General features: G+C 41.5%; 1 protein-coding gene across 3 annotated transcripts in view; it reads left to right on the top strand.

Moving 5' to 3' along the window:
• cacna1ib (calcium voltage-gated channel subunit alpha1 Ib) overlaps window positions 1–12,392 on the top strand; it is a 220,063-nt gene extending 207,671 nt beyond the window's left edge. For all 3 annotated transcript variants that reach the window (XM_084340936.1, XM_084340935.1, XM_084340937.1), the window contains 4 exons: window positions 2,221–2,355; window positions 4,056–4,230; window positions 6,319–6,533; window positions 8,482–12,392. In XM_084340936.1, the coding sequence (XP_084197062.1) occupies window positions 2,221–2,355; window positions 4,056–4,230; window positions 6,319–6,533; window positions 8,482–9,117 (1,161 nt within the window). In that variant the 3' untranslated portion in view covers window positions 9,118–12,392. The remainder of the gene's footprint in view (window positions 1–2,220; window positions 2,356–4,055; window positions 4,231–6,318; window positions 6,534–8,481) is intronic.
• The last annotated feature ends 1,232 nt before the right edge of the window (window positions 12,393–13,624 follow it).

Raw genomic sequence — 13,624 nt, 5'->3', positions numbered from 1 at the left:
AAATGTCTGTCTATCCCATAAATGTACTGTATATGGCTATACCATATCACATTAGCCACGGTTTGTGTGTGAGTTAGCAGATGGAAAGAAAACGCTCACATGACTAACTCTCATGAGCTCTGCCAGACCATACCAGCACAAACAACTGAGACGTGGAGAGACTGTGTCGATCCCACGAATGCATACATCTGTATCCCCCAGTCACTGTAACATCAAACATCTCAGTGAGCCAGCATCTTCCTCCATTTCCCATGCTGTTCACACAGTTCACTAGTAAATGACATCTATTTTTATATCAGTGTATCTATCCCCCTGATGTAACACCAGGGTATTCAAAAGACGCAACACATACATATCAAGAGCCGTAAATAATCCCTCACATGTTCAAAACCTTTGGGACTTCCTGTATTTTGTTACATACCATATTATATATTGTTGTTTTGTCATGCCAGCGTTACAGCTAAAAATACCGTCCTGCTGTGTTACTTTTTTCCTGAGCCATATGCTGCTCCTGCTGTGGTAATTTTAGCTCCATGAAAATCCAAATAAATTATTCAAATAAGCCATCTCACCACGAGGTGTAATGATTTCAAAATTAAGTTTGCAGCAAAAATCCTTCTTGTGCGATCCATAATGCCCGAGATTGAGGGAGCATTCTGCTCGGATGAATGTGAAATACATCCCCTGAAACCATTTTCCCCCCGAAAAATCCCAGCAAGGTGAGAAGAAGGTCTCCTTTATGTCTCTGCAATAGACATGCAGATGCGCAATGAATTGCAATCAAGGCACTGTACAGTGTTGTAATGTTATTTTCATAGCTGTGGTGCAGTGTCCTTGTTTTCAATGACACTGTGCGATACGTGTGCTACCTCCATCTATGAATGTTGCAGTCATGACAGCACTGAGGGAAAGATGCTGACAACCAGCTGACGAAATCAATTTATCCCTCAAAGGTATAGAAGAAGTGAGGTTTCATCATATATACACTGTACATGGTACTTTTATAATCTGATCATTGTGTTTTGCACAATTTCATTTCATTCAAAATTAAATCAGATACAGTAAATACCCAGTATGTATTCTTTATAAAGATGGAAATAGCTTTACCCAATATTGTCGGGCCCACCTGTAAAATGTCAGCCTCTTCATGATTGTACGAGACGTTTTCTGTCTCATACAATCATGAGACTTCTCTCTAAGGTCCAATCATGAGCCATTTACACTCCAAACCCGTTTACTGAAGCTGTGCATTCGGTCATGACGCACACAGACATGTGAATACATCAATCACTCCTGAGAACTAAAGCTCAGTTTCAGCTCAGAGCAGAGGTGGTTCCATGATTTCAACCTGATATGCAGATTGCACACTTCAATCTGTAGCTGTGTAGTTATTTATGTGTGGGCGGGTCATTGTGTGAGTCACAGCAGCTCACTGTCGACGTGGTTGAGATATCAGGATACACGTGCACAGTGTGACCTCCCTGAGCAGCTCTTTTTCTCCTGACATTAAATAACCACCTCTGTTGATATAATCGCTTACTTTACTTTACTGTTCTCTCTGTAGACGACAAGGTATTGAAATGCTTGTATAATGTGTCCTTCATTTCATACAGTACATTTATCTTTATCCTCCTCACCTCTCCTCTCCTCTCCTTACTTCAGTTTTCTTCTTTATTCCTTTTCCCTCATCATCAAGTATTTATGTCACATGATCTGTAACGCTGACTCTGTAGTGTTGATTGATTGTTGATTGAGTGGCGTCCATGATTTTACAGATATACGAATATACGACATGAACTGATTGAACAACACAGCCACGATGTGTATTTTGAGGAAACATTTAAAACATTTCATATGTGACATTTCCATACCTGCAATCATTTAAATGTTGTTGATGTCACTTTGTAAAGTTTTAAATGTTAAACCTCCTGATTTCCAACATTTTTGTGGAAAACATTTATTTTTCTTTTAAAACTAATAGTGCAGCATAAATATATTGTTATTATAACCTCGGTTTAGGGACGCTTTGTTAAACTGAGTTTGCCTTTCTTCTCGAGATGTACTTTGAGTCATGCATCGTGCATTTTGGTTATTTAAGACAGTGTGCAATCTCTTTTTTTGTTTGGACATCTAAAACCAGACTTCTCTCTATTCAGCTGCAAGGTGTGGTGACATCACCACCTGTCGATCAGTCGTGTGTCCTGTGTGCTTGTCTGACAGATCAAACTGGCCGAGGTGGAGCAGGCGTCTCTGATGTCAGAGCAGCTGTCAGACAAGTCATCGTCTCTGGCGCTGCCTGACGACCTCAGCCTGGACGAACACAGCAGCTACCAGCTGCTGGTCAGAGACAGCCAGGTATTCACACACACATTCACTGTCATTTCACACTTATGGATTCACTCTTATATACACATGCCTCCTGACAACACACACACAGGGCTGAGGTGTGCTGGAGCACAAGGATTTAGGCACCAAACTTGATTAGGACGAGGACTAACGTTTCAAACACCATGTGTGTCTTCGTCAGAGTCAAATCCTCTTAAATAACCTCTGCTAATCAGGACCTCAACCAGCACAGGCTGGATAAAAGGGGAGGGGGCAATCAACTGCATGTGGGCAGGGCTCATAATTTGAACAGCAAACATGTAAATAGTCAATTCCATGTAAAATGACTATAAATAACAACAATAAATACAAATACCAAAGTTATAGAGAGGCTCACATCCTTAGATAAGTTTAGATAAATATCTAAGTTACATAGGTTTATTGCCTCCTCCTCTTGTTCCCAGCCCGTGCTGGATTAGGTCCTGATTAGAGGAGGTTATTTAAGAGGATGTGAGTCTCTGTGTTGTTTGATTCTGATGAAGGTGCACATGGGTTTGAACTGTCAGTCCTTTCATAAAGTTTGGTGCCTGAATCAGTGTGTGATGTGTAAATGTGTTGCCAGAAGGGAAGTGTTACTCCTGTTGTAGCATGGCGCTGCCTCCGTGCACAAAGCCAGGTCTGTAAAAAAAATATTATTTTCCCAGTTTGGTTTGGAAGAACTCGACTGGCGCTGCACAGAGGTGCGACCCCAACACCTCTGGGATGAACTGGCACGCTGACTGTGAGTCATGTGGCTGAACGGGAGCAAAACTGTGCAGCCGTGTCCAGAAGTCTTTTGGAAAGCCTGAAACAAGAAAAGTGGAGGCTGGCATACGATAGCAGCATACCGATGCCCATATACTTATAGCGTATGTACAGGGAAGCAAATGATGTGTATCTGCAGGCCAGAATTTACCAATGAATATTTCAGTATCTTTAAACTGTTTTTATTTTAGCCAGCCAAGCATTAAATGTGCTTTTCTATGAGAAAACCCTGATGTGTAACATTAAACGTAATAATCACTCACACACTAACGGGTACACGTCCTTGGGGCTTTCGGGAGTCGCACCTCATGTCATCACACCCGTTCCATCTTGCTTATCATCATTAATTACTATTTACACGCTTTACTGTCTGATTAAAACACCTGCCTCCCTCCGTGCTCTTGATATGGACATGCAGGGATGTGCGTGCGTGTGTGTGTGTGTGTGTGTGTGTGTGTGTGCGTGCACCTCTTTCATATCTCCATCTTCCCATGAACACTTCTCTGTCGGCTCACAGCGGTTCCACCTGGCCCGTTTCATCGCTGCGTTATTGAAGGCCAGTTCATTTGATCCAGTTTACGACCAACAACAACAGCTGAGCAATTTGAAGCTTTGAAGCCCGCTGTTACTTTCTTTTTTTTTTTTTTTTTTTTACCACATCCAGTTTTAATCAGACTTGTATAGATGGATAAAGGAAGGGACATGAAAAGGGAGCCTTTTTGAAATTGGAAACAAATTGTTCTCAGATTTCCATTATGACAAGGGGAAATGAAAGGCTTGAGTTTGATATCGTCCTCACTCCGTCGAACATCAGTGCACCTGGATATCACGCTTATTCTCTCCGCATCTCTTTGTCTCTCTCTTCCACTCGCTCCTCTTATCTTCAATTTGTCTCTTGCTTTTCCCATCATGCATCACGTTGTCAGAGGGGCAGCAGTGACTCCCATAGTTCGGAGGAGTTGCCCACCCAGGGGGGCTACAGAGGGCTTCGTCCCTCCACCTCAGGAAGCGAGGAGGGGGTCCAGGACTTATGTGAGGTCGGAGTCCATCCTCAGTTGAACACTCCCTCGCTGGAGCAGCTGAGTGCGGCACATTGCACAGGTACCAGAGTACACATGGTGGTGGCGCAGCATAACATACTGTAAGTACATCCATGTCATCCATTGTTAATGAATCAGTGGCCAGTTATGAAATAAACAGTGACAGTTTTCTCAACAATATGAGAACATTACTATACTTAATGGTTTGCTACTGATAATAAACAATTTAAGTTATTTGAACAATCGACCGATGCTTTTCTTCTTCCTGTGAGGTGTTTTTCTTTTTTAGATACCCACAAACACCAGATGGCTAAGTTAGTTTTTGGTGGATGAATGTATTTTTAAAACCGACTGGATACATTTATATTGCAGAATAACACAAGACTTTTAGTTAGATTAATTAGTTTTCTTCATCTTCTTTCTCAGTGGCATTGATGGATGATCACAAATTGCCTCAGGAAACCTAACTGATATATACTGAATGTGTTAGAAATGTATTTTGCCCCTGAAAATATTCATGGAAACAATTTTCTCTCTGCTTTTTGGGCATTGGCAGGTGTGCCAAACAAAAAACCCTATCAGACTTGGGCAAGCATAGAACGATAAAGTCCAGGAGCCTCATTACAGAAACTGCTTGTTGAATCTTAAGTTTCAAAGACGGGATTCTTCCGATCTTCCAATTACAAAGGCATCTTATCTCAGGCCGCATATCTCAACTGAAGAGATCCTAACCAGAACTGTAAACTTGATTCTTTGATCAGCACTCATGTCATCACACCTGTATCTGGGTTTAAAATATACAAAAAACTGTCTGTATCCATTACAATGGCTGTCTCGCTTTACTTGCCACTGGCAAACGAGGGTTTGAGTTCTGAAATGTGTTTATTTTTGGATGAAATGTTCAAAACTGTTCAATATGTGGTTGCAGAACTAGTCGCATATTGGTGGAAAAGGGAAATATGTGACTTGGTAACAAACACAAAAACATAACAAAAAATTCACTAGGAATCTCCTCAAAGTTGTTTTATTATAACACAGAAACGTTTCCTTTCTTGGTGATTTACTTTTTGTAGTTGTTACTGAATCTGAAGCTTTTTTACTACAATATTTTATTTAAATAATAAATATGTAAATGAAAATCTGAGTATTTTTCCTTTCTGTCAAACCTGCTTCTTGTAGATAGTTGTTTTTAATCCAACAGTGGCAAAATGGTCCAAATGAATCCAATCATATTAAAATAATCCTTTCAGGGTTACCTTTCATCAGCGCTCCTTATTATCGTCATCAGTGTTGTGTGACCCTCGCTGGTATTTAACCACCACGATTTCATTAAGCCGTGACTTTGGCATGACATTGATAGTATCGTTTAAATAAGACGAGGCTGTTTCTGAACGTCTCTGGAGCCGACACAGACACACAAGGACGTGTCTCATATCCCACACAGTTGATTGACTTCCACTGCAATTAGAGCCGTGATAGATGAGGCCAGCGGCAACACAGACACACAGATGTTGATGAATGACGTGTTATGGCACGCTGATGGCTCACCGCATCCCAGTAACATGGCCGTCATCACTGGAACAGATGGAGCCATTCAAGGCAAAGTCAGCTGCAGGGGGACGGTTCAACTGCAAACAACATCGCAGTTGTTGTAGACACGTTGTCACCAACAACATGGAGGAGTTACCTGCATGGTATGCTTCAAAATGTCAACTCTTATCAAAGATTAATTTCTGATTTAGTGATCATTTTCTCAATTTACAAGATGACAACGGGACCATCAGGTAAGGCAGATGTAGAGTGAGGTGTCATCTGCATAGCAATGGAAGCCATTATCGTGTTTGTGGATGGTAATGGCTGGAAGAGCAGACGGACAAGAATGAGGCCTGGGACTCCTTGAGGTTAAGAGCTCCTCAGGGGAAACAAAGTTGTCTCTTTAGGTAAGACGTAAATGAGTCTAGTACAGTACCCCATTTTTCTAGCCTTTCTACAGAGGCTTTAAAGAGATCACGATCATCGGTTTCGAATCATGATACTGTTGAGTAAGAGTTGGATCATCTTGCATTGAGGTGCTTAAAAGCATTTTTTGCTGAAATGACAAATGACAACTCAAATGACAAAGCTGTATTAAACTATAACCTCTTTTCAGATGGAGATGGAGGAAGTTGCAGCGGAGGCGGTGGCGGGTCTTCACCCGTTTTCCACCTACCAGCAGATTTCTTCCACCCAGCTGCCGCGGCTCATCCAGGCAGTCCCGGGAACAGTGTTGGCCCAGGAGACAGAGGGCCGTCCAGGTTGGCTTCCCCTGCCTCCTGGGCCTCCCTCCGCTCACCCGGAGCCAACAGCAGGCCCCTGAGCTCGCAGGTATTATGGACAAATGAGCGGATTCATGTGTGTCTGTGTGCATGGATGGATGGATGGATAGACGAAGAAGGACCTGACATCAGTCTCTCTGTGCAACACATGAGAGACATGATGGAACAGAGTAAATACATGATTTCCTAAGAGGACGTTCAGTGAACCAAAGTTGTCATCCGTCAAAAACACTTCAGGCCGTCAGATGGGATTTGCCAAATGAGGTATAAGAACGAGCATGTGAGTGCAAATATGGTGATCTGGGAGCTTGATTCTGTAATATGCCTTCATATATAGGTAACAACGATGCTAATCATTGACAAAAAATGTGGATTTGTTACAATCTGTCTGCATTAAGTGAGCTGCAACGTCTTCCTGCAAAAGGTGACAGTGCTCAGAAATCAACACGTCACTGCGGAGAGGTTTGATATAGATCTTAAACAGGAACTTCTGCGGTTCATCTTTCAGAAGCTAAAGACATCACAATGACTTCTAATCCTGCTAATCAGAACTGAGAATACACAAATCATTGTGTTACCAAATGTTGAACAAACGTATGACACCCTGACACGTCCTCCATTGATGTCCTCCTGCAGTGTGAAATCATTTAGTATTAATTATAGTCAGGATCACAATCTAACACCTCCCCTCTGTTGGCTCGAGCATGAAACAAACAAGAGTGAAAAGACCCTTATTTTAGTTCTGGTTCCTGGGTAACCATGGAGACGGATCTTTCTTTCCCTCTCCTCTACCTGTTTGGTTTGTTTAGCTCGTGTCTGAGTGCCTCTGTGATCCTCAGCTGCTACAGTAATGCTCTGCAGCACTCAGCTAATTAGCCCGGCCAGCCCTGAGCCTGATACCGTCTCTGTGCACACTGTCATTCCTGGCTCACGTTGTTCAGTCTCTCCCGACCCTATTCTTGTATTTCCTTCTCTTAAGGTTTTTCTCTGGTGTACTTTTCTCTCCGTCCACCTATCTTTTGGTTCTTTTTTCAGCCAATCTCTCAATGTCTCCTTTTTCATAATATCTTACTCTGCCCTCTGGTCTTGTACACCCTCCTGACCCTCCTGACCATGTAACATTTTCTATTAAACAATGCTATATGACACATTGGATGGGTTGCAGGTTAAACTTTGGTTTATTTTACATTTCTGTTGCACCAATACCTTTTTAAACCGTATTTTAATTGAACGGGCTATGTTTTAAATCTTTTCTTTTATCTCTAAACCCAGATTAAAGTCTGCCCTTTTGCTTGATGTTTAGAAATTCAATTAAAACTCCCATCTCTGTTTAACTTTAATCTGTTAAGGTGCTCTTTAAAAAAAACTTTTACAATGGTTGCATTGACAGGCTGCAGGGATGGCAAAAAAATTAGCAGTCTCCAGAAAATATGTCTGAAAAGAGGTCTAATCAGCCAGAATAAGTAAAGGCATGAGTGTACAGGGCCTAGAAGTTACCAACTCAGTTGAAATCATCTGTCGTACTGTATTTTATGATGGTTTATAGTAATGTACAACTTTGGTTTCTTATCGTCGCTAAAACCTAAAATGCTAAACTTTTGTCTCCCCCTTTCTGGCAGTGAAAGTAATGACACAAACACTGATGTGCTTATGGCGCCATATGCTCCGCCGTACTTGTACTCGCTGTAGTCTACTCCATTTGCTTCCCCCTTCAGCCCTGAAAAAAACAATATTTGCTGGTGGTTGTAAAATTGTAAAATGCATCGCTACCGGTGCTTCATCCAGGAGAGCCACAATACACTCAAGATTTAATAGAATGAGGTTTAAAGAGACTTATGTTGTGGTGATAGCATTAGCTTTGTGTGACGGATGTTCATTTATCTATAAAAGTCCTGCAATGCAAGTTTAAGATTTCCTGTTGCTGAAAACCACCAATAATCTTTAAAGAGTAATTGCTTGTTTTCATTTTCTTTCCAACACCTCCCTCCTCTGTGCAGCACCCGTCCCACAGTGACTCCTCCCTGGCCACAGGTAGTTCAGAGGGCAGTCTGCAGACCACTCTGGAGGAAGGGCTCAGCTTCAGTGTCTCCCCACCTCGAGATCTCGATCTCCCCATGCCACTCCTCTGCCCCCTCCCCAGCCACCCCTTACACCCCAAGGAACAGGCCCCCGGAGACGAGGACCACCCTTTACTAAAGAGACGAAGTACTACTTTTAACCTCCAAGCCACCAGGGGGCACCAGAGAAGTCAAAGCAGCTGCGGTGGCGGCAGCACCAGCCCTGGCTGCCCCCGGCAGGACTCCATGGACCCCTCAGATGAGGACGTGGGCACAGGGGCGGGTGGGGATGGCTGTCGCCAGAGCCTGAACAGCGAACACTTGTCGGAAACACTGAACAGCCTCTCACTGACATCGCTGCTCACCCCAGGCTCTCTGGCACCCCCGCTGGTAAAGAAATGTAACAGCACGGGCTCACTGGACCAAACCAATCTCTCTGCCCGGAGTAGAGACGGACGCCACTTCCACGGCATAGATGCTCACGGTTACTTGTCCACACCCTGGACGGAGGGAAGAGCGAGAGGTGAGGAGGAGGACAGTGACATCACAGACACAAGCTCCAGGAAAAATAGATGAAACACTTGTTGCCTCTCTTCTGTAGTTGAACTCTTAACATTTGCATTTCTGGACCTTGAACAGAACAGCGAGAGACTTTTAATACAGTACTTGTCCTGTGAACCCCGATTCTGAAATCCTCTCTCGTCTTTGAATCGTCTGTTCTCGCTCTATCCTCCGCGGATCTGGCTGCTTGGGATCAGTCATTTCTTAAAAGATCACAGTTGCGTCTGAGTTATGACATCCTCTCTTTTCCACAGGATATGTGTTCGCTTTTTGAAATGACTTAAAATGACAAGGGGCTACGCCTTTTAGGATAACCAGGATTCAGCCTTGAAAGGTGTGGCAGTCCTGTGCTTTACTTTTTGAGCCATCCTGAAATACAAAATATTTGGAAATCTGTCACAGAACCAGGCCTGATAATTACAGTGACCGATGAACATTTATAAAGGCGATGTTACTTAAATGAAACTGCTGTTAAAATAATACAAAAATCTATTTCAGAAACAGAACTTGCTTGACCCGACGTGCCCTCAACCTCTGTGCAAAAACAGTGTCATCAATATTGGACCGATGGCAAAAACTCTGAAGCTTCTTTTGAAGGAAGATCTGAACTTTGTACAGGTTTGTTTTGTTTCGTTTTTTTGTAATAACCATCGCTTACAGTAGCATCGAACAACCTTTTTCCTCCTTAGCAGATTCGTTGGGTAACAGAAAATTGAAAGGTTGTATATTTTCTGTGTTCTTTTTCAGCTTCAATGTGTTGGAGTTGTGTGAATGTAGACATGTTTGTCTCCGTTTGTGGGGGAGAGGGAGACCAAGACCAAGCAAAGGAGCCTGACTAGTCTAAAAATCGTCAAGGGTTTCTTTGAATACAAGAATGGATATTAGACTGCTGCTGAGAATACATGTGGGTTGTCATTGGACACGTTGGCTACTTTCAGAGTGGACTCTGTGTTTTCTACATACTCATGAAAGGGCTAAAATGTATTGAGTGCAGACCTGGGCCAAATTTGTAAAAAAAGAAAAGCTTTTTATCCCCAAAATACTGTTCAAAAATATCTTTAAGGTACATCCATTACTTTCAAAGACTTTTCTGAAGGTAATAACACATGCATATAAGACAGATCTGTCACTGAAAGGAACATTGAGTTGAAAACATTGAAATAAAGAGCTGAATTCAACAGAAAAGACTTTAAGCACCTGCACATTTACTCAAATGTTAAGTGGGTTGCAGTGATTCATACAGGTCAAAAGTTTACTTGTCAAGGCAGAGGGTAAACAAATATTATTTAAAAAAAAATATGTAAAAATTTATATTAAAAAAACAGAAGAAGGCAGTTTGATGTCATCTGGTGATCTGAGTTCTCTGAGTTGCAACATGCCAACAGAGTCTCTGCTTCAAAGAGCTGCTGGTGTCTGATAGTTTAATGTATGAAGGTTAGCCTGAAAACTGAGAACGAACGACTCAATGAATCATTGGCAATGACAAAAAGTGTAGCTCAAAGATGAATTTTTTTTAGCATGCTAACTACCCAGTTATTGGTCCTAATGCAGGACCCTCCTTTAGTCATGATAGCAGCACTGCTCAAGAGATGGCATTGTCAGTATGCTGACCAGTGCAAATTTTGAGCATTGAGATTCTCCAGCACCACCAGCAAATCAAAGTTTTCACTCCACATACGCTACATGGATTGGCACAAAACTTTGCACAGATATTCATGTCCCCCTTGGCATGAGTTGCAATAATAACTTTTGTGTCCCCGTTCATTTTTCCTCCAGTGCCATCGTTGTGTCAACATATCACTAAGTCCGATACTTTGGTTTATGAACAAATAACAAACAAACAAATAACCACAAATCTAATTTAATTTCCATCAGCCTCAACGGTTCTTTGTGTTTAGTGCTAATTAGCAAATGTTAGCATGCTTACATGCAAAACTAAGATAGTTGAACTAGATACAATTTATACCTGCTTAACATCAGCATTGTGAGCATGTTGCCATACTAGCGTCAGCATTTAGCGCAAAGCATTGCGCTGCACAGAATTGCTAGCATGGCTTAATCTTTCCTGTTGTCACCACAATAACACTGGACCTGTGAATCAAAGTCCAAGATAGCTGCAGAGGACATAATTCAATTCAAACTGGCTACAGTACAGTCCAGCTAAATCCACTGTTGCCAGTCAACAGTGGCTAACATTAGCCTCATAACTTGTATTTTGAACAAACGAGGCTCTGATTTGGTAGCTTTGACATAAAAAGAGTGGACACTGACATACGTGTGCTGCCCTGTCAGACCAGTCTGCAGAATGAGGCCGAGCTAGACGACATCAAACTGCCTTTGTAACCCTCTGCCTTCATTAAATAGCCCATAATACACTTTGACAGCAGTTAATATTCTTCAGGTTGCCCTGCCCAGTTTTCTTAAATGTTCAGATTTCTAAGAAATCCGAATATTCACAGGTTTTGTTTGCTGCATTAAACCCAAATGATTATTTGACTCAGGTCTGCTTGAGTGTAGCAAGAAGAGTTTAGAAGAGACCTTATTCTATGGCAAGCCGTGTGGTCCAAAATAGTATAACTTGTATCTTTGAGCACTTGTTTGTCAGACATTTTTGACAAATTGTGATGACCCCTCATATAATAATATTAGTCGTGTCACAAATATTTGAAATCCAGAGCAGGCAGACCTCAGGTGGACCTATATGCACTCTCACACACACAGCATCACACACACACTGCAGCACATACAACACACGCACACAAACACTCATACATATCATACAAAGATGTCAATGTCACAACACTGCAGGATGTTTCTGTAGTTGTTTGAGATGAGACAGAAGAAACCTCAGTCTTTATCTCTTCCTCTACTTTGTCTTCATTCCCTCCTTATTCTCATTCAATTGTATTATCTCCCTTCCACAGGGAAGACGGAGTATTAAATGACTATTCCCCCCCTCCTCTATTCGAGATATGCAATATGCTACAGTAGATGTACAGTTAGATGTATGAGACTCGTATAGATATACTATATGGTGAGAGAAGATTATATTTATGAATTCATGTATTAGAATAAAAATGTCACCGAGACTCAAAGGTCACTGAAAGGATGATGATGTATTCATGTATTCCAGCGCGTTGGAGAGTGTGTTTTCTCTTTTTCCCTCCATCACCACGGCCCGTTTTTTATTTATTTCTTTCCCTCCAAGATGCATGTGTTTTGTTTTTTTTTTGTTTTCTGTTTTCTTAAATGTCATTCTAGTGTCATATAAAAGTGAAATAGCTTTTCAACCTCTGGCTCCTGGAGTTTTTCTTTCACAACAAAGGTTTTTACTTGCCAAAGCTGAATGTCGTTCCTTCTTTATTCACTGTACAAAAACTAATCTGTCTTATTAAACAGTATCCCTGATGGAATGGCTACATACAAAAATAACTAGTGATATCTTGCTAAATTAAATTGAGCTAATGAATAATTAGACTGAGGATTTAACTTTTACAGAAAATTAACTCTTTACTTTACACATTAAGTAACTTGTAAGCGTTGCATGTTTTTGCCTTGAAGCAGTGTGTTGTTGTTTCTGTCCTCTTTTCCACAGTTGATGAAGTTCCTCCGACAGCACTTTCAGTCGTTTTAATAGGCCGTCTACCTTGAAGCAGAATAGAGCTCAATCTTAAACTAAGTGGCATTCATACGGCCGACAAATGCTGAGAGCAAGAAGAGCAAACAAACATTTATACAAGTGTCTTTAAAATTCACTCAAACCAGTCTTTTCTTCTTAATGTTTGATTTGTTTTTCTTTTCTTACAGCTTTTCTTTTTACTGCACATTGACTATTCATGGTGCAGTTATAAAATTGTTGTCTTAAATGTGCCGAGAAGATTTAAGAGGCGTCTGATCTTGACAGTGAATTGCAAAAAATACATGTTGTATGAACTTTTTGCGCCTCTTTGCTGACTTGGATTTATGTTTTGTAATGAAACAAACGATAACCTGTGAATGGGATATTGCATCTGCCATTCCTGTTGTTATTATCAGCCTGCAGGGTTACAGATTATGGTAGAATATGCTATTCAAAGTCAGTGGAGTCAAATTTAAGGGAAGATGTTCAGCCTCTGGACAATATGAGCAGTAATATGAGTTTTCCTGGGTTTTCATTCGTGGTACTCATTTCTCAGTAGGCAACACTGTACTGTGAAACACTGTGGCACCTGACTAAATGAGACCGACATCACCGTATTTTTTAGTAACTAACGAGGACGGGACTTTGGATCGGTTGCTTGAGTAGCAGCTTCCTGTTTCTTATGCACAGAATAACTGACTGCAGGTGAAAGCATCTCCACATTACTGTTTGGCATCTTTTTCCCCCATCTTTCCCCAGATAAGTGTCTAATAGCCGATTGTGGTTTCAACAAAATGTCCCCAGGTGTCCTTAAAAATAGCCAACGATGAGTCTCAAACTGCTGTTGGCCTTGTTGTCCAAACCTTGGACGTATCTGTGGTTCGCAGTACGTTAACTGCCAAC

Source organism: Pagrus pagrus (assembly GCF_965226575.1).
Source record: "Pagrus pagrus genome assembly, chromosome: 2".
NCBI classification, from domain to species: Eukaryota; Metazoa; Chordata; class Actinopteri; order Spariformes; family Sparidae; genus Pagrus; species Pagrus pagrus.
This window is presented reverse-complemented; position numbering and strand designations above follow the sequence as displayed.